Source organism: Brachyistius frenatus, unplaced genomic scaffold (genome assembly GCF_029030835.1).
Source record: "Brachyistius frenatus isolate BFR_SWC_R1_liver_20210118 unplaced genomic scaffold, ASM2903083v1 Contig_20, whole genome shotgun sequence".
Lineage (NCBI taxonomy): Eukaryota > Metazoa > Chordata > Actinopteri > Embiotocidae > Brachyistius > Brachyistius frenatus.
Window position 1 is genome coordinate 4,294,179 of NW_027210619.1, and position 22,302 is coordinate 4,316,480.

At 42.2% G+C, this 22,302-nt stretch overlaps 1 protein-coding gene across 2 annotated transcripts; it reads left to right on the top strand.

Moving 5' to 3' along the window:
* The first annotated feature begins 957 nt into the window (after positions 1 to 957).
* setd2 (SET domain containing 2, histone lysine methyltransferase) lies at positions 958 to 21,436 on the top strand. 2 transcript variants are annotated; one of them, XM_069696103.1, is made up of 23 exons: positions 958 to 1,313; positions 2,862 to 2,984; positions 4,743 to 4,764; positions 4,876 to 8,876; positions 9,775 to 9,906; positions 10,130 to 10,258; positions 10,511 to 10,634; positions 10,745 to 10,822; positions 10,926 to 11,023; positions 11,200 to 11,332; positions 11,989 to 12,123; positions 12,210 to 12,338; positions 12,465 to 13,538; positions 13,670 to 13,715; positions 13,804 to 14,212; positions 14,336 to 14,612; positions 14,721 to 15,068; positions 15,438 to 15,563; positions 16,777 to 16,913; positions 16,997 to 17,108; positions 18,672 to 18,746; positions 18,903 to 19,004; positions 19,616 to 21,436. In XM_069696103.1, exons 2-23 carry the CDS (start codon positions 2,956 to 2,958, stop codon positions 19,775 to 19,777), a joined length of 7,878 nt encoding a protein of 2,625 aa, XP_069552204.1. In that variant the 5' UTR covers positions 958 to 1,313; positions 2,862 to 2,955; the 3' UTR covers positions 19,778 to 21,436. The 2 variants fall into 2 exon arrangements, with proteins under 2 accessions (XP_069552204.1, XP_069552203.1); XM_069696102.1 differs by having other exon boundaries at positions 14,336 to 15,068.
* The last annotated feature ends 866 nt before the right edge of the window (positions 21,437 to 22,302 follow it).

Here is a 22,302-nt window from a genome sequence, read left to right on the forward strand (position 1 = left end):
CCTTCAAGATTCTCATACTTCTCAAGCTAAGTAAACAAGCCTACTTAAAAACCCTCTTGAGTGAGCTGAAATATGTCATAAAGCAGAAAACTGGAGTCCTTTTCTGAGCTTTTGGACTTTTTACAGACATGAAGATTTTTTTTTATAGAATATGATACATCACTAGATTAAACTAACCAATAAATTAAATAGCAGCACGACCTTAAATAAATAGCTCTAACAGTAAAATACACATTATTGCAGCAGTAATGTTAATCTCAAAACATCCAAGATAATAGTAAAGCACTGACAGGAAGCATTTTCTGCAGTGTACTTTTACTTTTCATACATTAAATTTTGAATGCAAGACCTTTACCTGTAGCGGAGTATTTTCACAGTTGTATTTATAGTACTTTTTACTTAAACATCTGTGTATTTCTTCCATCATTGTTGTATATAATATATATATAGATATATACTGTACTGTATATACTGTGCATTTTATATTTATATTTTTTTACTGCTATTTTATTGCTTTTCTATTATTCTATTATTATCTTATTATCTGTATCTATTATTGCTTCTGTATGCTGCTGTAGCGAAAAAAAAAAAAGTCCCCTCGGGGATTAATGAAGTAACTACCTACCTAATCAGTAGCCACAATATCAAACTGCTTTCTGCGTATCGCGCTTGTCACCTCTCGACTGCATTGTTTCATCGGTTGTTTTCTAACAAAAGCTGACGAGGCTCGTATTATTATTTATCATCAACAACAATTTACGCAGTAAGTTGTTGAGGAAAATCTCGGACCCGCAGTGCGCTCCGGGGTTGGCGCCAGCTGTGTCCCCCACATCATGTGATGGTGAACAGAGCAGCCAGAAAGACACTACTGGGGGGGGGGGACCAGTGCGTTGGGAAGGGGAAGGGGAGAGAGAGGGAGGGGGGGGGGACATGGGACATAAGACATAAGACACCGTCCAAAAAAACCCCAGATTGTCGGTCAAATTCAGACACTTTCCTCTGAGTCTCGGATGTCATTGATCTTTTTATTTTTTTTTAATTTATTTTCGACCTCTTTCCTCCCCCTCGACTGAAACTCTCAGCTCAACTATGTGAGCTCATGCTGGCTCGGTTTGAACCAAACATTCACCCATGCTGAAGCAGCAGCAGCAGCAGCAGCGGAGGAGCCTCTGGAGCCGACGACGGTCGTTTCCGACGACTCTCGTACGGATTTGACGTCGGCGTACATCGCTCCGCTCGATGCTTCACAAAGAGGCCGACCGCCGAGGACTTCAGGAGATGGGGGAGCCTCGTGACCCGAAACACTTCGTGAAGTGAGTATCTCGTCAACCACTCGTGTGTGGGTTTTTTTTAATGTTTTTTTTTAATTTTTACTCGAGGTGGGGAGAAGGGTGTTTATGTTGGTTTTGGAGAAACCATTTATTTATTTATTTAAAGTACAAAATAAAATCGTTAGCTGGCATGCTAAGTGAAGCCGGCTGCCCGTGTATGGGGTCCATTGTATCCTAAAATTGGAAATTCACAGCAAAACCTTCCCCGCTTTTAAGGACGTAATAATAATTAAATGAAAGAAGCAACGAGCCCTTGCTGTCTGGGAAACATTGGTCGTCCCCGACTAAACACATTTGGCACCGATCAAAGATCGACGAGTTAAAAAAAAAAAAAAAGTCCACAACAGTCACGTTAGGCTGCTAGCTACACACCTAGCTCGTAGCTAGCGTTAGCTGCTAACTTACTCTGCTCGCCCTCTTCGTTTGTTTAGACGCCACACTTGTCACATTACTAAACATCTAATCGTCGACTTGTCGACATCCGCATAATACATCATTATCGGACACAAATAAAGAGCTAAACGCTCATCTTCAAACACCGACCCACGAAAGATCTCTCTTGCTAGCTTACTCATGTTAGCTTAGCTGGTTCTGATATATTTTTTTTTTTTTTACTAAACTAAAGTCGAACAACTCAGTTAATGTCTCGTCGTCGTTGTTGTTGTTGTTGTTGTTTGTTTCCCCCCCCCCCCCCCCCGCTCAGCACCTATAAACGCCTGGTGTAGTGTGGGCTGGTGAGAACATCTTGATCAGATGTTAAGAGTCGGGGAGGTTTGCAGGTCATCTTCTGCTCGTTTTCAGTGTTTAATGCATCATTTTAAAGGCCATGTTTTGGCTGCACAGGCCATGCTTTTAGTTAGTTTCACAATTTGCCTCCAAAGCAGCCGCCGTGTGTTTTCATGAAGAGTGTCGATGTGGTCATTCACGTAAACACGCTTTTTTTTTCTTCTTCTTCTTCGTTTTCTCTGTAAGACCGTTTGCTTGTTCTTGACATGTCTATTAATGAGCTGCATGTTTCTCTGCTCGCCATGTTTTTTTTTCCTCCATCTATCTTCGACCATGATACGACTATTTATAAACCACGGGTGAATGTAACCTTTACATCTGTTTATTGTCAGCAGCAGCAGCAGTCGAAAAATAACAACGCACTAAAGCAGAAAAAAGGAGGGAAATGTAGGTCTAGTAGGAGATAAACATGTCGACAGTAAACTGCCGTATTGCATTCGTAGATAACAGAAATCGGAGGAAGAGATGCCTGCAGAAGTCATAACCTTTCAACGGTTCAATGCATGTGACTCTACACACATTTTAACATGGCGTACCTGCTGTAAATACAACAGTTTTGCACAACCCACGGTGACAGTCGACTATAGTTGTCGTGTCGCGCAAACATTTTAACGTGTGTATTTGTGGGAACTTTTTTTTTTTCTCCACATGTTAATGATGTCAAAAGTTTATATGTTCCTGACAGTGTAGCTGCTATGGATAAAGAGACTCGGTTCACTGCAACCCTATCTTTCTTTTTGGCAGGTGTGGCGTCACTTTGGAGGGCTCATTTCTCTGATTTGGATTATTCTTGGCCAGCAGCCTCTTCAGGGCCTACTAATCCTAGACGAGTTTCTCAATGGACCCTCTGCTCAAGTCAGAAATCAGGTATTGGACTGCACAAATTATGCTATGGTTACCAACTTGTATTGTGTTTTGGATATATTCTGTGCAGATCTTTCTGGCACTGTTAAAACGTTTTGACTTCAAGGTCATCCTAAGCCCAAGGTCCTGTCATTTATTTAGTCATTTTATTCAACAGTCATTTGATAATTAAAAACAATTAGATCGTCCTCTGTTTAAAAAGGGGCTATTTTTAAATATTGGCATCTGATAACGTGTTTTTCCGCATTCTGTCATTTGTCTATTTATTCATGAATTTTTAGTGGTGAGTGTCTTGCTGATGTTTTTTGTACAGTCAATATATATTTCAATAGTGTTTTTGGCTGTAGTACTGGATATTAAAGGTCAAAAAGTCAAGTGAGGACATGTAATTTAATTTCCTTGGTTGAACCAAATGATCATGAAATCAATTTAAAAAGCAGCAACTTTTTCTTTAAAAAAAATGTCATTTGTTTTTATTGCACTGTACAGAAATAATTTATAAACATAGCGCATGTTATTGCATATTATGTAGTTTTTACTGTTTGCTTATATTTATTAGTTTGAAACGTGAAATAGTTGTGCATTACACTTGGGATCTTTGCACAGGTAAGAGGGGGAGGTTTTTGATCTAGTAGGTCCAGTCTAGTAATCATTTGATTGAAGGCTGCTTCTCATAGCTCTTTCTACTGTACTCATCGTTATGTCCCTGTAGAAGCATCTCATTTTGAAGGTCAGAGAGAGAGAAAAAGAAAAATTTAAAGTCACTAAGGAATAAATGACCCAATTGTGGCCCGGCACCCATATCAAGCCTACCCAAAGAAAAACACACTCACATTCTAATAGAACAAGAAGCCACTTATTCTCAAATCTGTATAGATGTTGAACAATTCTGTACTACTTTGTTTTTTGAGATTTGTTGCTTCTACTGTTTAGGAACAGCAGTTGCTAGTCTCAGCAATCTCAATAATGTGAGATGGAGGGGACTTAAAAACAGACATATTTAAGTGTGTAACCCTAACTTCTGACTCACTCAGCAGTGATACCATAAAGTTAATGCAACATGGCAAACATAAACTTTCAGAATTCAGATTGTTGAAGCCTCCAGTGTCAAAGACATTGAAAAGGAAAGAAGAGTTCATTTTAGTTCTTCAGGCTCTGTGCATCAGATCAGTTTGAAATGATAAATATAGCTGAGTGAGCGATGAAGACCTTTAACTCGTAGTGCTTAGACTGCAAAACTTCTGGATATCATTTGACTGTGAAGGATTTTCCCTAAAACGAATATGATGGTGACTATATAATTTACTTGTACTTTATTTAACCTTACCTTAATGTAACAATACTTAATTTAAATTTAACATAACGATAATTTTATTAAACTTTATGACAATAGTGCAAAGACAGAACTGAGGTATCCTCAGGGCCCATTCTCTGTGTACAATTGTGGGGCAATCCAGTACATGTGACATCTATAGGTCAGTGAACCTGACCGTCTCAGAAGTACTCTTAGTGATTTTTATGTGCCATTCAAATCCATTACTTCCAAACATTTGAATTCTATTTATGTGCATTGTATTTCCTGAAACTTTGACATGAAGTTAAAGGAACAGGTGGCAGAAAGTATACACGTAGCACTGTTTGACATTCGGCAAAAGACGTTGTGCTTTTGAAGTTACAGAGTTACCTTAAGAATGTTCGTTTTGATAAATTGTTTTCTGCCTCTCCTCTCCTCTATGTTCCAATGGTGTTGTGTTATGACAGAGAGGAAGGGAGTGGTGCGTCGGTGAGTTCACTAAATAAAGCTAATAAGTGTAAATATCTCATTTGTTTTGAGTATTTAATCAGCTTTTGTTATGGTAATGGCATTTAAGAAAAACTTTCTCTTTTATTGTAGGTAACGGTGGAGGGCCTATCCAAGGCAGCTCTAATCAAAAGTCTGTCTCCCAGAGTGATGCTATCCAACCATCTCTTGCCTAAAGGGACCAAGATGAAGGTCAACCTAGAGGATCAGGGTCGTCAGAAAGTGTCCTTCAGCTTCTCACAGACGAAGAAGCCACTGCAAAGCCCATTATTCGTCCCTGCTACTTCTGATAAGTCTGTCTCTGAACCTCTTGCTGCCTTGTCACAGTCAACCTCAGACAAAGCAGGGAAGAGTACAGAGAGCAAAAGTGAGCAAAATCAGACACCCCCGGTGCCAACATCAATGGCAGAGACATCTTCCCAAGCGCCAGTCTCCTCTGCCACTAAACTGAAAACGGACTTAGCAAAGATGCATTTTAAGAAGCAAATTCTTAGTGTTTCAGTGACTGATGAGAAACCAACAGCTGTTACACCAGAAGAGGCGCCCACCTCTGAACTACAGGTTTTTCAGAAATCAACTAGTAAGAGTGAAGATGAATTCCCAGCACCCCAGCCTCAGAATGTCATTAGCGTTTGCCCCTCTGAAAATGTTCACATTGAAGCCTCTGAGACCAGAGTAACTCATAGCCTCAAGAAGCCAGCTGCTTCCTCAGGAAAAGATGGAGAGAGTTCCAGCAGTAATGAGCAGGATGATAAGGTATACAAAAGGAAAACCAGGTCACAATCGGGTAGTGCTCCCACTGGCTCAGAATCTGATGGAGATTCAGCCCAGATGTCTTCCAACCGCAAATCAGTTGATTGCAAAAGTAAAACAAATCCTGACAGCAGAAGCAAAGAGGTAAAAAAGTCCTCTTCTGGTTCACATGTGGAGGAAAGGGAAAAAAGTTCCTCTAAGCGGTCAGAGAATCACGAAAGGTCTTCTAGTTACTCCAAATCAGACCGTGATTCTCGACACACATCCTCCCGCTCATCTCGATCAGACAAGGATCGCAGAAGGTCCAGGTCTAGGTCACGGTCTAGATCAAGAGGGTCTCGAACAAGTTCATCTCACTCCAGATCAGAGAGATCCAGAGGTGACAGAGGATCACGCTCAGAAAGGTCATACTATCATGAATCTGATCGCAGATCACACAGGAGTTCTCCACGCAGAGAAAGAAGATGTTCCCGCTCTCGCACCGACAGAACTCGGGACAGTTCTGACTCTGAAGATGACCACAGGAAAGCAAGGACACGGACAAATGAGTCCAGTCGGTCATCCAACCACTCAAGCTCGCATAAAGAGTCAAAATCATCTTCCTATTCAAAATCTGAAAAATCCTCTAAATCTATAGATTCTCCTCGTTCTTCTGAGTTGGATAAAAGAACACAGTCATCAAAGTCTGAAAGGACTTCAAAGCGATTATCAGACTCTGATTCCCAGCGCAAGTGCTCTCCTGACGTGGACTCCAGTTATCGGAAATCTAGCAGCTGTCACAAGTCAGAGACCAACAACAAATCCTCTTCTTCCAGTGTTGATACTCATTCTCAAATAAATGAAAAACGGCAAAAAAGCAGCTCCAGTGACTCTGAGGCAGACCAAAAGGCAAAACCACAGCCCTCCGACAAAAGCTCTGGCTCCTTGGAGGACTGCAAGAACTCCCAAAAGAAATCTAGTTGGCCAGATTCAAAACAGATGACCCCTTTTAGATCTTCTGTGAAAGCCACTGGACATGATAGACAATCAAATGAAATATATCACAGCCCTGGCAAGGCACCATCATGTGCAACCACTGCAGAATTGTGTTCTCAGAGTGAAAAAGAAAAATCGGATTCACAGCTACTCGGCAATGAACAAAGTAATCACGATGTTAAGGAGATGGCCTCATGCTCTGATAAGAGTTTGCAAGAATCAGCATCCAAAACAGAGGAAGAAACAAAGCCAGATCTTGAAATAGAAAATAAAATTGTCCCAGAAAGTGCAAGCGAAAAGCACGTAAATGTCGCTGTGGAAAACATGGCCAATGTGAAAGGGAGCCTTTCTCCACATAATCAGCCACACCTGAACTCAAATGAAGCTGTTTTAAATTCATGCAGTGGTAATGATAGTATAATGTGCAACCAGGACGAGAAAGTTGTTGACTGTTCACCTGGGCCAGTGGACATACCAGTCACACATGATGTCCAGCAAAATACTAAACCAGAGCTTGCTGAGCTGAGTAAAGGTTTGCCAATCGACAAGCAGTCGGACACAAGTGTTGCACTCAAATCTGATTCATTTTGTCTTGAATCTGAGAATCAGCAATTGCAGGGACAGCACAATTTGGATACTGTTAAAAAGAGCAGCTGCACTGCCAGAAAGTCCAGGTGGGATATTGTTGGGCAGGACACCTCAGAGAGTGATAGTTCACAGAGGACAGTTTGTTCAGATACTAAGCCTACTGTTAAAAAAGTAATCTCCGTCAAAAAAATAGAGTTTTCTAAAGACAATAGCCTGCAAGACTCAGAGATTAAAGATAATATTCAGCAAGAAGCTGTTACACATTCCAAACTGGTGAAGCAGACTGAGATTTCAAAGCAGGAAGTTGGCTCAGACAGCATATCCATGACCTATAAACACAAAGACCAAAGGGAGCCTTCGCAAGCAAGCACCAGCATTGACCACAGTGACTTAAAACTGATTGCTTCGCCAAACACAGATGGGCCTCTGCACATACATGAGAAACAACTGAACAACTCCCCTGCAAAGACGGAGGGCTGGAACGGTGACGATTATCAAAATAAATCCAAGGACAGTGACCACAAGAACAACCCGAGTAAGAGAACATCACTTAATCAGGATACATCAGGAGGACAGAGTGAGGCCAGTGACAGTGACAATTCAGAGTATGACTCTGATTGCGATGAGGCCATAAAACAATTGCACTCTGTCGTAGTGGTGCCAAAGAATTCTTCCCTAACAATGGATACAGAGGACAGGGGCGCCTCTTTGTGCAGTCCTACTAATATTTCAGAACTACACAATGCTCGTATAGGAGTTGACGCAAGCCTGAAGCAAAGACTGCTCCCAATAAAGACTGGTTTAGGTGATTCATTCAGTAGCAATGTGTTGTGTCAATCCCAGAGCAATATGATCGATAGCACCAGTCACTCAGAGGGATCCAACTCCATCAATGCCCAGCCTTACACAGCTGGTCATATCAGTGCCCACGGAAGTGCCAGAGATTCGACTCACACATTGGATAATTCCAGACAGTTTGAGCAAGGGCACAAACAACACGATGCAAGTCCCAGAGGTGATCGGACATACTTGCTTTACCAACAGCATGATTTCCCCAATGCTGACAATGTAATTGACAACAACGGATTCAGCTTGGGTTGGGACTCTTTCCAACCAGAACAGCCAAGTAGTACATACCAGCAGCCCGATAGCAGCCATGGGCCACAATTAACAAACACTAAACTGACGGAAACCTTTTCCAAAGGGCAAGATCATGGACAGAGTATTGCCTCCTGCACCCACCAATCCCCAAACATGCAGACCAGCAGAAAACCCTACCTCCATGCACATGAACATTATCAGGATCTTTCAGGAGAAATCCATCCTGACTCTCTCACGAATGACAATGATGACTACAGTGGGGACAAACCATCCAGTCTTAGTAAAACAGCTGTTGAATTCAGTCAACCGAACACTCCAGGGTCATCCAGCTTTGTGCAAGGTCATGAAATAAGCAGCAATAGCAGGGGCTCTGCAGTACCAGACCCCCCTAGAGAAGACAGTTTTAGACCCCACAGAGGCAGGGGCCCTCCCAAGAAAAGACGTCCAGAAATCGAATCAGATTCCGACAATGAGGCTGAGGCTGGGCCTGCGGGCAAGAGGGAGCGCCAAGGAGATACTGATGTCTCTAAGGAAAGTCTTGTAAAAGCCGAGCTGCTCCGTCCATTACTCACTCTGCAGGACTTTCAAGATTCCAATAAATGGAAAGAGTTTTCCAAGTCTAAAAAGATGCCCCCTTACTTTGACTTGATTGAAGAGAACCTCTACTTGACCGAGAGGTAAGGTTTGCTTTATTGACGAGATGTGTTTGTGCAAAAAATACAAAGTACCAAAGGACAATCAAGTTCTGAGACTGTTCCTGTTGCAAGCAAAAAGAGGGCAGCATCATGACATGTAGGGAGTACGGGGAAGCTATAACTTTTGTGAGTAAGTATTCCAAATTATGTAGCATTTTTGTTACCACTGGTATGTGTGCATTTGCGATTTCACCCTGAACCTGAGTTGAGCAGAGGGCGCACATCAAATTACGCATACATGTGAAAGAAGCATGTCAGGCGAGAAACCTGCTGAGTGGACGTGTCATGTTAAGGAACCAATGTGCCACGTCACCACAGTTCAGATCGTTTGCAATAACCGTTTTCCCTCAGACGTAGCAGAACATCACGGTACAACTCGATGTTGACAGTCTGACCCCGTGGGACAAATTCATGGTGCACAACCCCGCAAATGTCACAGAAAATCCACCTGGTTGAGCTCTTGACCTGATGTGCCTATTTCAGTCTTGGACAGTGACGCTCTGCCCCTTTTTACATGTGAATATTAATCAAAACACCCCTCCAGACTCATTGGTTCATTGCTGTAGGTTTTCTGAAGCATTTTTAGGGGTCTCTAATGAGGATTTCCCGAGTTTGACATAAAATCTAACAACTGAATGGTGACACCACAAATGCACACATGCCAATGCTCACAAAAACACCTGTAACTGGTGCTGATGTTGATCAAACAATATAACTTGGGATATATATTCTCAAAGTATTTAGCTTTCATCTGCGCCATACACATCACGGTGCTGCACTCCGTTCATGCACAACAGGAGCATTCTCTGAACCCTCATAACTTCATAATAAAACATTTTAGTACTTTTCAGGCTTGAGTTTTTTTAAATTTTGTTTGCAGAAAGAAAAGCAAATCTCATCGAGATATTAAAAGGATGCAATGCGAGTGCCCAGTGCTGCCCAGAGAGGACCGTTCAAGGGGAGTGTTGGCATGCGGGGAAGACTGTTTGAACCGTCTGCTGATGATTGAGTGGTAAGTTTATTATTATTATTGATTGTGGCACAATTTGGAAGAAGTCAGCTTAATCCTAGATTAAGAAAATATATCACAATTAGTAGAGAAAGGTACAGACAAATACTATTTATGTGCTGTTTTGTCCTTTGGCAAGAGAACTCCAGTAGTATGTAATAGGAGCTTGACAAGGCCCCTTGTTTTCATCTAGTAACATCTTTTTCTTGAACTTTTTTCTTCATAGCTCATCACGGTGCCTAAATGGAGTGTACTGCTCTAATCGTCGCTTTCAGATGAAACAACATGCAGGCTTCGAGGTCATCCTCACAGAGGATAAGGGCTGGGGACTACGGGCAGCTAAAGACTTGGTTTCGTAAGGCTCTTAAAAGTTTTCAATGACATTTTAGAATGTTTTTGTAGCAGATAAGCATTCTTTGGTTAACAAAAGTGAGATTGGATTGCAATCAGGCTACATAGTAAAGCTATTACATTTTCACTCTTTAGATTATGTTTTTTTTGTGGCATGTTTTAGTTATCGATGTTATTGTTGAAAAAACTGTCCAGATACTTATCAGACTTGATTGCTCTTTAAAAAAAAAAAAAATTTTTTTTACTGTTATCCTAGAAACACCTTTGTACTGGAATACTGCGGAGAGGTGTTGGACCACAAGGAGTTCAAAACGAGGGTGAAAGAATATGCTCGCAATAAGAACATCCACTACTATTTTATGGCCCTGAAAAATAATGAGGTGAGTTATTATATAAAACATTGAAATTAATGTGCCTTATTTAAACCAGAATTTGTTTTAATGATTCAAGTGAAGTATCTGGCAGAAATAACTAATTCATGTCTCTTCAGATCATTGATGCAACACTGAAGGGTAACTGCTCTCGGTTCATGAACCACAGCTGCGAGCCCAACTGTGAAACCCAAAAGGTACACTGGCAAAATAAAGCATTTTAGTATACTATTTCAGGGTGTCTTTGTGTAATCTGGCTAAACTGAGGATGTTTTTTTTTTTCTTTTTATCCCGGTTCAGTGGACTGTCAACGGCCAGCTTCGAGTTGGTTTCTTCACCACCAAGGCTGTCACTGCAGGAACTGAGCTGACATTTGACTACCAGTTTCAGAGATATGGGTAAAATAATTTCTGCAGTTATTTTGTCTGTCCATGCTTTTGTTGGATGTGTAAACACATTTGACATAGGTATGTTCACATAGACATATTGTATGTTCATAAAGAGTGGTTAGTTAACTTCTTTTACTCATGGTTAAGCCATTGCGGTTTCATCTTTGTTTTGTCTTACTCTGCAGGAAAGAAGCACAGAAATGCTTCTGTGGAGCACCCAGCTGCAGAGGCTTTCTGGGTGGGGAGAACAGAGTTAGTGTTAGAGCAGCTGGAGGGAAGATGAAGAAAGACCGCAGTCGAAAGAGCGCTCTCACCACGGTCAGTTCATTCAGTCGTACTTGAATGTCTCTCCGGTATCTGTTTGAAACGCATTTGAACCTACATCTGTAGAACAAGTATTCCCAAAAGAAAAATTTTGCTCTACAGTTACATACAGCAGCAATGGTATCTCTATGTGTACAGGAGTCTAGCTAAATGTTCTCAGAGCTTTAGTGGCTGGGCCCATCCTTATATAATACAGTTAAAACACAAAAGACAGGGCATTATTGATTTATTTATTTTAGTTTTTACTCTCCAAAATGACATCAGTGCATTGAAAAATGTAACTTCACAGGGAAGGTAATAATTATAAATATCTGTAAATTAAAAAAAAAAAAAAAAAAACTTGAATAGAAAAATTTCTAAATTACTACAAGCACCTTTTTCCACATTGTGGTATGAAAAAAAACCTTCTTTTTTTTTCTTTTTTTTTAAAATATTTGACAATATGTAGATATCAATATATCTGTGATGGCTAATTTCAGCCAATCGATAAATCAATCAGCCTTAAATCTTCATGATGTTGGAGGTAAATTGTACTTCATGAATTCAAAATATATGAATTAAAATATTTAAATAAATGTAATATATGTTGTCACCATTGTCTCCAAGACAAACTGTATTGTTGAATCTAACCTCATATTGTCCTTCCACAGGTTGATGAGGAGCTGGAGGCATTGCTGGAGAACGGAGAAGGCCTGTATGATGAGAAACAAGTGGTGTCTCTCTGCAGACTAATGGTCCGAGTGGAAACCATGGAGCAGAAACTCATCTGTCTCAAGCTCATACAAGTATGCCCTGAGCAGTTGATGCCTTGTTTATATTGTTGGTGTTTGTTGTTATCGTTTTCACTGTGTAATATGTTTGTTTTGCATAGGATACTCAAAATCCCTCGTGCCTGAAGCAGTTCCTAGACCATCATGGCTTGTCGTTGCTATGGATCTTCATGGTGGAGCTTTCTGAAGCTAAAGGCAACAGTGCCAACAACACCAAACTGCAGTTAGAGGTGAGATAAGTTTATGGCTTTGAAAAAATGTTCATGATGTAACATTCCACTGAAGTCACAAAGAGCCTGTATCATATATATACAGCCCCTGCTTCTTGATCACTGATAGTCGATTTCATTTTGTAGATTCTGAAGACCCTGGCTGTGCTGCCCATCTCGACTAAGAACATGTTGGAGGAGAGCAGAATCCTGACCTTCATTCAGCGGTGGGCCCAGACAAAAACTCTCCCTCAGCAGGCTGAGATGGATGGCTACTCCAGTGAGAACACCTCCCGTGCCCAAACCCCCCTCAACACTCCTGACGGTTCCTCGACCAAACTGGGACCAGAACTGGACGGTGACGCCTCCAAACCTGCTGTGTACCGACGCCTTAAAATCATCAGTGAAAACAGCCTGGACAGCGCTCTCTCTGACGCTAGCAAAGCATCTGATGGAAAGGAGGAAGAGGAGGAAGAAGAGGATGATGAGGAAGAAGATGAAAACTCACGTGCAGGACTGCCCGATGGAAAACAGCTGAAGGCAGACCCGCTAGGTGAAGCTGCAGATCCAACGAAAGAAGTAGAAGAGTCGGTAAAAGAGGTCGTAGCAGAGAATCAGGAAGAGGCGGGGATGAGCTCCAGCACTCAACACCAACCTCAAACTGAGGAGGTGAAAGAGAAAACCGAGTTTGACGTGGAAAGGAACGACACGGAGATGAAAGAGGACACGAGTGAGGGTCAGGCGGAAGAACCCGAGGCTTCAAAAGAGCCGAGTGAAGAACAGGAGAGTGCAGAGAAGGAGAACAGCCAGGTAGCGACAGAAAAGGCCGAATTTGAAGGTGACCAGCTCGCTGTTCAAGACAATGAGCCAGTGGTTCAGCCCATCGAAACAGATGTTGCTGACCTTACGCCTGAGCAGCCTTCAGAGAGTATGGAAACCCAGGCAGAGGCACAAGAACCTGAGAAACCTCCTTCTGGCAGTGAGCCACTAACTGATGAATCTACTACCGATGCTCCTCCAAGCTCCGAGACCATCGAGGCCTCCATGCCCCCTGAGGTCACAGCAACCCCTGTGGATCCATCGGTGATAGGCACTCCTTCTCAGGATGAAGAGGAGGGTGTCTCAGATGTGGAGAGTGAGCGGAGTCAAGAACCCCAACTCAGTGTTTTGGACATTAGTGGTATGGCTGCCAGGCTTCTAGAGAGCTGGAAGGATCTGAAGGTGTGTTCAAATATGCTTTTAAGGGCAAACATGATCAAATATGCACCACAATGTAAAGCATCACCATTGTTGTTTGTAATCTGCTCACATTTGATTGTATTCTAATCTTAAAGTTGCGCTTGTCCTTTCAGGAGGTGTACAGGATACCAAAGAAGAGTCAGGTGGAAAAGGAAGCAGGTGCTAAGCTTATTCCAAAACTTCATTTCAGCTTAAAACATTTTTTTAATGATTTTGACTAATTTAATTTTGTCCTTTTTTTTGGCAGATCGCAGCCGAGATCGAGACACAGCTTTGACACCACGCACCGCCTCTGGCAGCCGAGAACGTGAAAGGGAACGAGACAAGGAGAGGGAACGTGACAGAGACAGAGATTATGACAGGGACAGAGACAGGGACAGGGAAAGAGACAGGGACCGAGACAGGGACCGTGACAGGGACCGTGACTGGGACCGTGACAGGGACCGTGACAGGGACCGGGAACGGGACCGGGACAGGGACAGGGACCGGGACAGAGACAGAGACAGAGACCGGGATCGGGAAAGGGACCGGGACCGGGATCGGGATCGGGATCGTGGCTCTGACAAAACTCCTCGCAGCTCTGAGCGACGGAGGCGACGCTCCCCATCTCCACCACCATCATCCTATGAAAGGAGCAGCCGACGGACTGAGGAACGGTAGGAAGTCCCGTGAATTGTGACTGGTAGAGAGAGTCTTCCAAGCATAGTGTAAAGCCGTCTATCATAGTTAAGTATCATAGTTTTGGCACTGAACTGTGTTCTTGTTCTCTGGGTTTGAAGGTTCGACTCATCTAACAGCAGCAAGACGCCAAGAGGAGTTGGTGGCAAGGAGCGTAACAAGCTCTCCACAGAGGAGCGCAGAAAGCTGTTTGAACAGGAAGTTGCTCAACGGGAAGCCCAGAAGCAACAACAACTTCAACAGCAGCAACAGCAACAGCTCCAAACTTTGGCTTATGACCCTGCTCTGGCCTATGCGGAGAGCCCTGGTTTCATCACCTACCCTCCTGGATATCCCATCCAGACTTTTGTGGATCCATCCAACCCCAACGCAGGCAAAGTACTCCTCCCTACCCCTGCGGTTGACCCCGCCCTCAGCTATGAACAGAATCCTCCTCAGCTTCTTATCTCAGATATGGGACTACCCTCTCCATCCTCTACTTCCCAGACAACTCCGGTCTCCAATCTCTCTCAGCACATCGCCACCACCAACCTCACCACTGCCAACCCCGAGCAGTATGCCCAGCCAAGTGTAGCAACCCAGGACGCAGGGCTAGCTGTCCTCTCTGTACCGGCCCAGTCAGCTCCTCAGGTACCAGGCCAGCAGAGCTACACCACTCTCTGGGACCCCACCACTCAGCAGGCGGTGACTGTGCAGACACAGCCTGCTCAGCAGTACGCCACAGCTCCAGGACAGGCTCAGACACAGACGGCCATCTATTACCAGGGCCAGCCATGTCAAACCATCTACAGCATCCCCACCGCCTACCCTCAGGCCAACACTCCTGTCATACAGGTACGTCTTCCTACTCTGGTCTTACATGTTCAGGGAGTTTTACTGTGCTCACATTTTTGCATTGCTCAAGTCTGATGTTTGTCATGATAAATATCCCTTATTTTAAGGTTATTAACGGTTAAAAATGTGTAATTGGCCAGTATGTTATAGTAATAGAGGTGTAGCCTTTAAAGATAAGGAGCATCTGAGAATGTTCCTCTTTTTTTTAATAACCTTGAACTCTGCTCAACAATCATCTGCATTGCTAATGTATTGTACATTTTAAATGCACAATATGTTTTTACATTTTTGTTGCGGTTACAGCTCAATTCAGCACATTCTTTAAGACTTGTCTGATGTTATTGTTGTTCTCCTTCTCTGTTTATGAAGGCGTACGCTGAGCCCACGGCCAGCTACCTACACGGCCAACCAGTTTATCCTGGTCATCAGCAGGGAGTGGTGGTGCAGCAGGGAGGCACAGTCACCACCATTGTCACATCACAAACTGTCCCGCAGGTAACATGCGCACTGAGATTCAGTTTCTAAAATGTATGAAGTAAAGTGAAATCTGCTCCTAATCCATGGCAGATACATATTAATGCTTTACAGCTCCCATAAAACTATATCTTTATTTGTGAGGGCAAGACAGAACAAATAGAGCAATGATTCCCAACAGTAAACAAAATGGCCATAAATTGAGGAGAGAAAGCTGGTTTATTTGGTAGGATTACTTAATAATGTATTCTTCTAAGGATCTGTTATTTTGAGCTAAGCCTCTGTCACAGTTTCGCCACAAGGGGGTGTGTATGTCTAAATTATGTCCATGACCTGACTCCTACAGTGACAAAGTGGTTTTAAGATGTGCCAGAGGAGCACTGAATGAGGCCCATTTGAAAATATGAACGTGAACATGTTAAACTACAGACACCATTAAAATGTAGTACTTAAAGCAAATAAGGTAGTCCTTCCTAGCAAAATCCAATAGAGGTCACACAAAAGTGTTGGTATCTGTAAACCATCATTGAAACAATGCAGTATTGAAATTAAAGGCTGTTTTATCGTGTGCACTTGCATCTTTGGTTCATCATAGAATAAAACAAATTAGCTGTGAAAGACCTGAATTCTCGATTATTCTGCAAAATAGACACCTGCTAGAAGTGCTGATAAAGTAAGTGGATTGTTGTGATATCAGTCATTTGTTTATTTAAATAGAGAACTCCCCAGTCAGAAGTACTTTTTCTGCTTTTGCTATCATTGCATGCGCCACACCGGACATGGACGAGAGAAAGAAATGAAGAGAATTGTGAGATTTGTTGCCAAGACTACAAGACCACCTCCAGGCAGCCTCATGTTCCTGTTAATATTGGGAAGTCTGTGGGACTGTAGCCAACCTCCCTGCATGAGGAAAATTGACCCCAGATTGAACAGAAGATTACTTTGAACGGTGTAAAAAGCACCAAGGAGAATTTTGTAAAAAAAATAAATTAAAAAAAAATCATGTTGATGAGCTACTTTGTGTGCTACAAAATATCTGCTTCAGGCGCCCAATGTTTTTGTCCCAGCCATTTTTTATTTGGTCTATCATTTAAAAAACAATGTGTTCCATAAAAAAAATACTATTTCAACTTATTTCAGGTCAGTGGAAGGGTGCCAATAATTTTTGCCTACAGGTTATTCAAACTTAAGCTAAATGTATTTACTTAATTTATATGTTTTTCCTCCTCTCCAGGAAATGATTGTACCCAACAATGTGATAGACCTGCCTCCTCCTTCTCCCCCTAAACCCAAAACTATTGTCCTACCTCCCAATTGGAAAGTGGCTCGGGACACTGAAGGCAAGATCTACTACTACCACATAGCCACAAGGTTGGTATAGCAGTGTGTGTAGTTTGTTTGTGCTTCCATAAAATCCCTATATGTATCCCAATCTTGACAATGTTTCCCAATAGGCAAACACAGTGGGACCCACCAACCTGGGAGGGAAGTAGTGACAACACTAGTGTGGACCATGAATCCGAGATGGACCTGGGAACACCCACCTACGATGAGAATCCTTCCAAGGTGAGCTTGTAGCATTTATCTTTCTACACTGTCTTATGAAATGTAAAAAAAAAAAAAAAAAAGATTTGTTTTTAATGGTAGCAACAGATTGAAAAGGCAAATCTGTAAGCCTGCCTTCATGTGAGAATGAGGGAGAATCCGCCTCACTCTTTCGTTTGGTTCCCATAAAGTTTGCGCTTCAATGATAAGTGTGACTATAGTGTTTGTTCCTTGAGGTAATTGAAGATGCTGCAATAGTGATTACTTTCAGCTGTTTCTCTGGGAGGAAAAAAAGAGAAGCTCTCCGCACGACACCATAAACAAGCAGTCTTCACAAAATGGCTTCATCCTCATCATGGAGACAGAAATTTGAAGAGTGTTCACTCGCCCCACCCTCTGCTCAGCTGTCTGTCCCTTTGCCTCAAGGCCACAAGGGGAGGGGATGGCCACGCTCATCTCCTCCTCTGCCTCGTTTGTTTTTCCCTTTTCATTTTTTACTCTGACTTTGAGGATAATGGAAACCATCTGGAAGATCTAGCATTCATTTATTTGCGGTTCCGTTTTATAGTTTGACTGCGCAAGTGTCCCTTTGTTTCTTTAAAGAGGACGTAGCCGAGTTAAAAAAAAAACTTCAAAACCGGGATGAGAGATTCATGTTTTTCATGAAACATTTGTGCGAGAGTGAGTGAGAGAAAGATTCCCTTGTTGTTCTGGATACTCACCACTTTGTTGTGGCTCTATCCAGTCAGCTGTTGCTTGCTTGCCTTTGTTGTTGAAGGCTGAAGCCAGCGAAGCAGCATCCTGGCAGGATATCCCTGCTTTGTGTCAAGTAGCTGGTGAGCAGGTGCTGTTTGATGGCCCACTGACCTTGGTGGCTACTGTTCTGCAGCTAGTTGCCATGTTTGATTAAGTTGGTGTAGAGATGGGGCTGCATTGTAGATGACGGAGTCATACTGTCTTCCACTTAAAGCTAAAAAAAAATGTGCGACTAACAAGAAGCAACCCACACTGTGATATCACTCCTTGGTTTGTGAACTGCCGATTTGAAGCCTCAAGTCTGTTTTTTTTTTTACTGTTGCCATTTGTTGTTTTTTTTGGAGCCAGAAGTGAGCATATTTAGATGAGCTGGGGAGGAGCGAAGGGTGGATCTGACTCAAACTGACTGAGAATCTGAGAACATTATGCCTGCCCAGCGAGACCAGCAATCTGACTGCACTCCAGGCATGTCAGAAAGACTAGGCACGCCCACAAACAAACCTCTCTAGACTTTAGACTTAATATCTCATTTATTATGGACTTATTTCCAGAAGGACCTCCAGAACTAGCCTGGTGCCACCAGACCTAAATTCACTACGTGAATATATGGGTTTGGGAATCGTATGAAGGAAATCGTAGAGGAGTGTAAAACTCAGTGATATTGCGCTTTAAGGCTCTTTGCATTGGTATTATTTTTCAGACCTTAAAACTACAAACATATGCAATAATATGCAGTGCATGGTACGTAGAACTCGATTGGAAGTCACACTTGAGCAGCCACCTGGCCTTTTAATTCTCTTCCTCATTTCTTCTATTATTTCTTGACAGTTCTCCACAAAGACGGCTGAAGCAGACACTTCCAGTGAACTGGCTAAAAAAAGTAAAGAGACATTTCGCAAAGAGGTGAGCCTCCAATATTTTTTAACTCCAGATGTGTCCATTTTTCCGACTGTCTGCCCCCTTTACCTGTGTGGAAGTGAATGCATTATATCCATCCATGAAACCTTTTGTTTTGCCGTTTCCTTTTTAACACAACCTTTTTGTTTGTGTGTTGATCAGATGTCCCAGTTCATTGTGCAATGTCTAAATCCCTATCGGAAGCCAGACTGCAAATCTGGACGTATCAGCAACACGGAGGATTTCAAACACCTGGCAAGGAAGGTAAGATTAAACTATAGGATGTTTGTACATCCAGTTACTATTTCCACAAATCCCTGAAAAGCGTTTAATATTTTTTTGTTGGTCAGAGCATAATGAAAGTATTGGTCAGCTTTTAACTTAAAAGGAAAGTTTTCAAAGTTTCCCTCAAACCAGAGCTGAATAGTTGAGCTCCCACGATTTCTGTCTGCAGCCAAATGGTTTCGTGTTCTGCCTCTGGAAGAGACTAAGAACACATTGTTCAACTATTATCTCACTCTCTTTTGTTTTACACATTTCTTTCTAAAAAGCTCTTTTTAAGCAGCATCTCTTCAAAGAGCAGCATTCTTTCCACCACGGTGGGTCCAATGACTGTGTATGAGCAGAGTGGTTTACAATGAGTGCCACTTGGACTCTGAGGACATGGGCGCAATAAACAGAAAGACCAACTGGGCTTTACTCATTTTGAAGATACTGTTTCATTGTTTCAAATTATAAAGGGCAAAGTCACTAAAAGAGATTAACCATTCAACCACTCGACCACAACGTAGATACACAGTGTAATTATATCATTTACTGCACTCTGGTGACAAGAAACATGCTTAACTCCTTGCTCCTCTCTACTCTATATCCAGCTGACTCACGGAGTTATGAATAAGGAGCTGAAAGCTTGCACGAATCCTGAGGACCTTGAGTGCAACGAGAATGTGAAGCACAAGACCAAGGAATACATCAAAAAGTACATGCAGAGGTTTGGCTCTGTGTACAGGCCCAAGGAGGACACAGAGGTGTGCTGACTGACCTGCTGAAGCCCCAGATGTTGAACTTGCTCTTCGCTAACACAGGAGAAGCACAGATATGCCTTTCCAATCACTCCATTGTGTATGAACCGGACAGCCTGAACAGTGAAGTAGTTTCTTATTTGTATTTATGTCGAAGAATTGCACTGCTGCCCAAGAAGCTCTCCAGGCCCCGTCAACCACGCAGGGAGCCCCGTTCTAGTGACTGTCGGAGACTCAAATGTTGCAGAACAACCCAAGACCTCCAGGTGGCAGTGTTCTCGAAGGATAACACAGGGGTGCTACAGAGACTTTAATGTTTCCACTGACTGTTTTATTTTTTAGCATTTTCTTTTTCATTTGTGGATCTTAAATGTTCCTGAGATGATCACCTCAATTCCACTTTTTAAACTCGTATAGCCCCAAATGAAAACTACTCAAAGGAATTGACTTTGATGTCAAACTGATCAAAGTTACATTGTTACTTTTCACTGTTAAAAATGGATCAATGACAGAACAGTCCAGTCCCCGCACGCTTCTGCCCCCTGCCACTGACTATCTGGTGCTGCTTTTAACTGGGCTGTGGAGGATCAAGCTTCCACTCCTCCAACCCTGCCTTCTTAACCACAAGACTTTGGAGCCTCTGTTGTTTTATGAATGCATGATGGTAGGCTGAGGTTAGAGTGGCATCCTTATGGAAATTCCTACATTTTCCAAGTCTCCTGCTTCAAGTAATATGCCCTCACTAGGATGAGCTTTTACTCACAAGACACTGAGGGATCAACTAATGACAAGCAGGTTGGCAAAGGGGTTAGTGATCAATATTTTCTTGTCTTTTATCAATTTCTGTATAATAACGGGAGCAGGGTTTGAATGTGTTGTGTTTGACGTGCTGTTTAGCTGTGTATCCAGTTTTTCCACATTTCATGTCTAACCCCTTTCCCAACTTGTTTTAATTCCTCTTCTTGCCAGGATGATGATGAAAATGAAGGTTGTAGCATAGCAGTTTTAACCGTTTCTAAACATCTTGTGTGTTCTGGATCTTTTTTTCTTTTGTTTTGTCCTAGTCAGTCAGTAAAGACACTTAGACCGGCCTTGCTTCCACAAACTGTTTCCAAGTTTTTTTTAACGGTTGGCTATAAAAGTTGTTTCTTTAGCATTAGGTCACCGGTCTCACAGCCCATTGAATTGCATTAAATACAGTTCCAACATATGTATATTGCTTTATATGTGAATATATTGAATAATAGTTTTGGGAATGATTAAATAAGCAAACACTTTTTAAAAGGACTATCATTTCATGATTGAAAGTGTAAATAATGTGTAAAACTACCAAAGCTGTATGCAGGAGAGAAAGTTCATGGAGCACAGTGAGCCCACCCATACTCACCCGCTCAGTCCTCCTGATGCAGTTCCTTCATCAGTCTGTCAAACTTAGGACCCCGCTGATTCACAGCCCTTTTATTTTATTTCCCTGGCCGGTGAAATATTCATGTGGGGTTTTTGTTTTTGTTTTTGTTTTTTTTTCCCCCGTTGTTATTGTTGGTGGCGTTTTCTTTTTTTTAATTTTTGTATGTAAAAAGTTTCACCCTCCTCTACTGTAAGTACTGTGTAAGCACATTGTCATACCGAGTGTACAAACATTTTAAAAGATAATAAAACTTTTTTGTAAAATTATATCTATTTTTCCTGCTGTGCAGTTGAGTCAATTAAATATAATAAATGTGACTGACTTCTGCTACATGATTAACAGTGTAATTACAGTTTAGATGCACACCCAATCCCATTTTAGACTGGCTCCGCCTCTGCATGAATGCCATCATTTGCAGTGTGCTGAGGCAGATGTTCCCAGTAAAAGGAAACAAAGTGATGGACTGCCTTCATTAGAGACCTCTGTGCTCTAAATATGGAGATCTGTGACGAGTAGAGAGAGAGAGAGAGAGACTGCTGTTCTTCCCCTCTCTCCTTGGTCCCAACCCCCTTTCCAGTGTATGCACATTCCACAGCCCCATGCCTGTGTGCTCCAGACCGCAGTTAAGCAGTCCCTTCTGGAGTGTGTGACGGCATGTAACACTGCCCTGGGCCATGCAAGATGCCTGCTCCCACTTAAAGCAAAGAGATTATTAACAGATCTGAGTGCAGAGCAGAAGTGGAGAAGGAATCATATTTGTGCCTCAGTGAGAAAGAGGAAACTTTTCCCCCAGAGGATTTTGGATGAAGCTATTATTTTCATTTCACCCACAAATGATTAAATACCTCTTAAACAATTTCCCTCAGGGTTTTTGGACAGGAAATGTTCTTATACACTAAATCCCTTGATAAGAGGTCCTATATTCCAAGTTTGTCCAAACTTCCTTATTACAGTTCATCACGTGGATTTTATATGTACTAAAAGTAACATCTAGGTCTATGGGACTGTGGTTCTTGAGCAATAAATTTCACATTTCCATAAACATTAAAAAAGTTACTTGCTGTGTGATGTGGCTGTTACTACAAGGCCAGAAAAACTACATAATCAATGCCACATTTTGTGCAAACCTGTT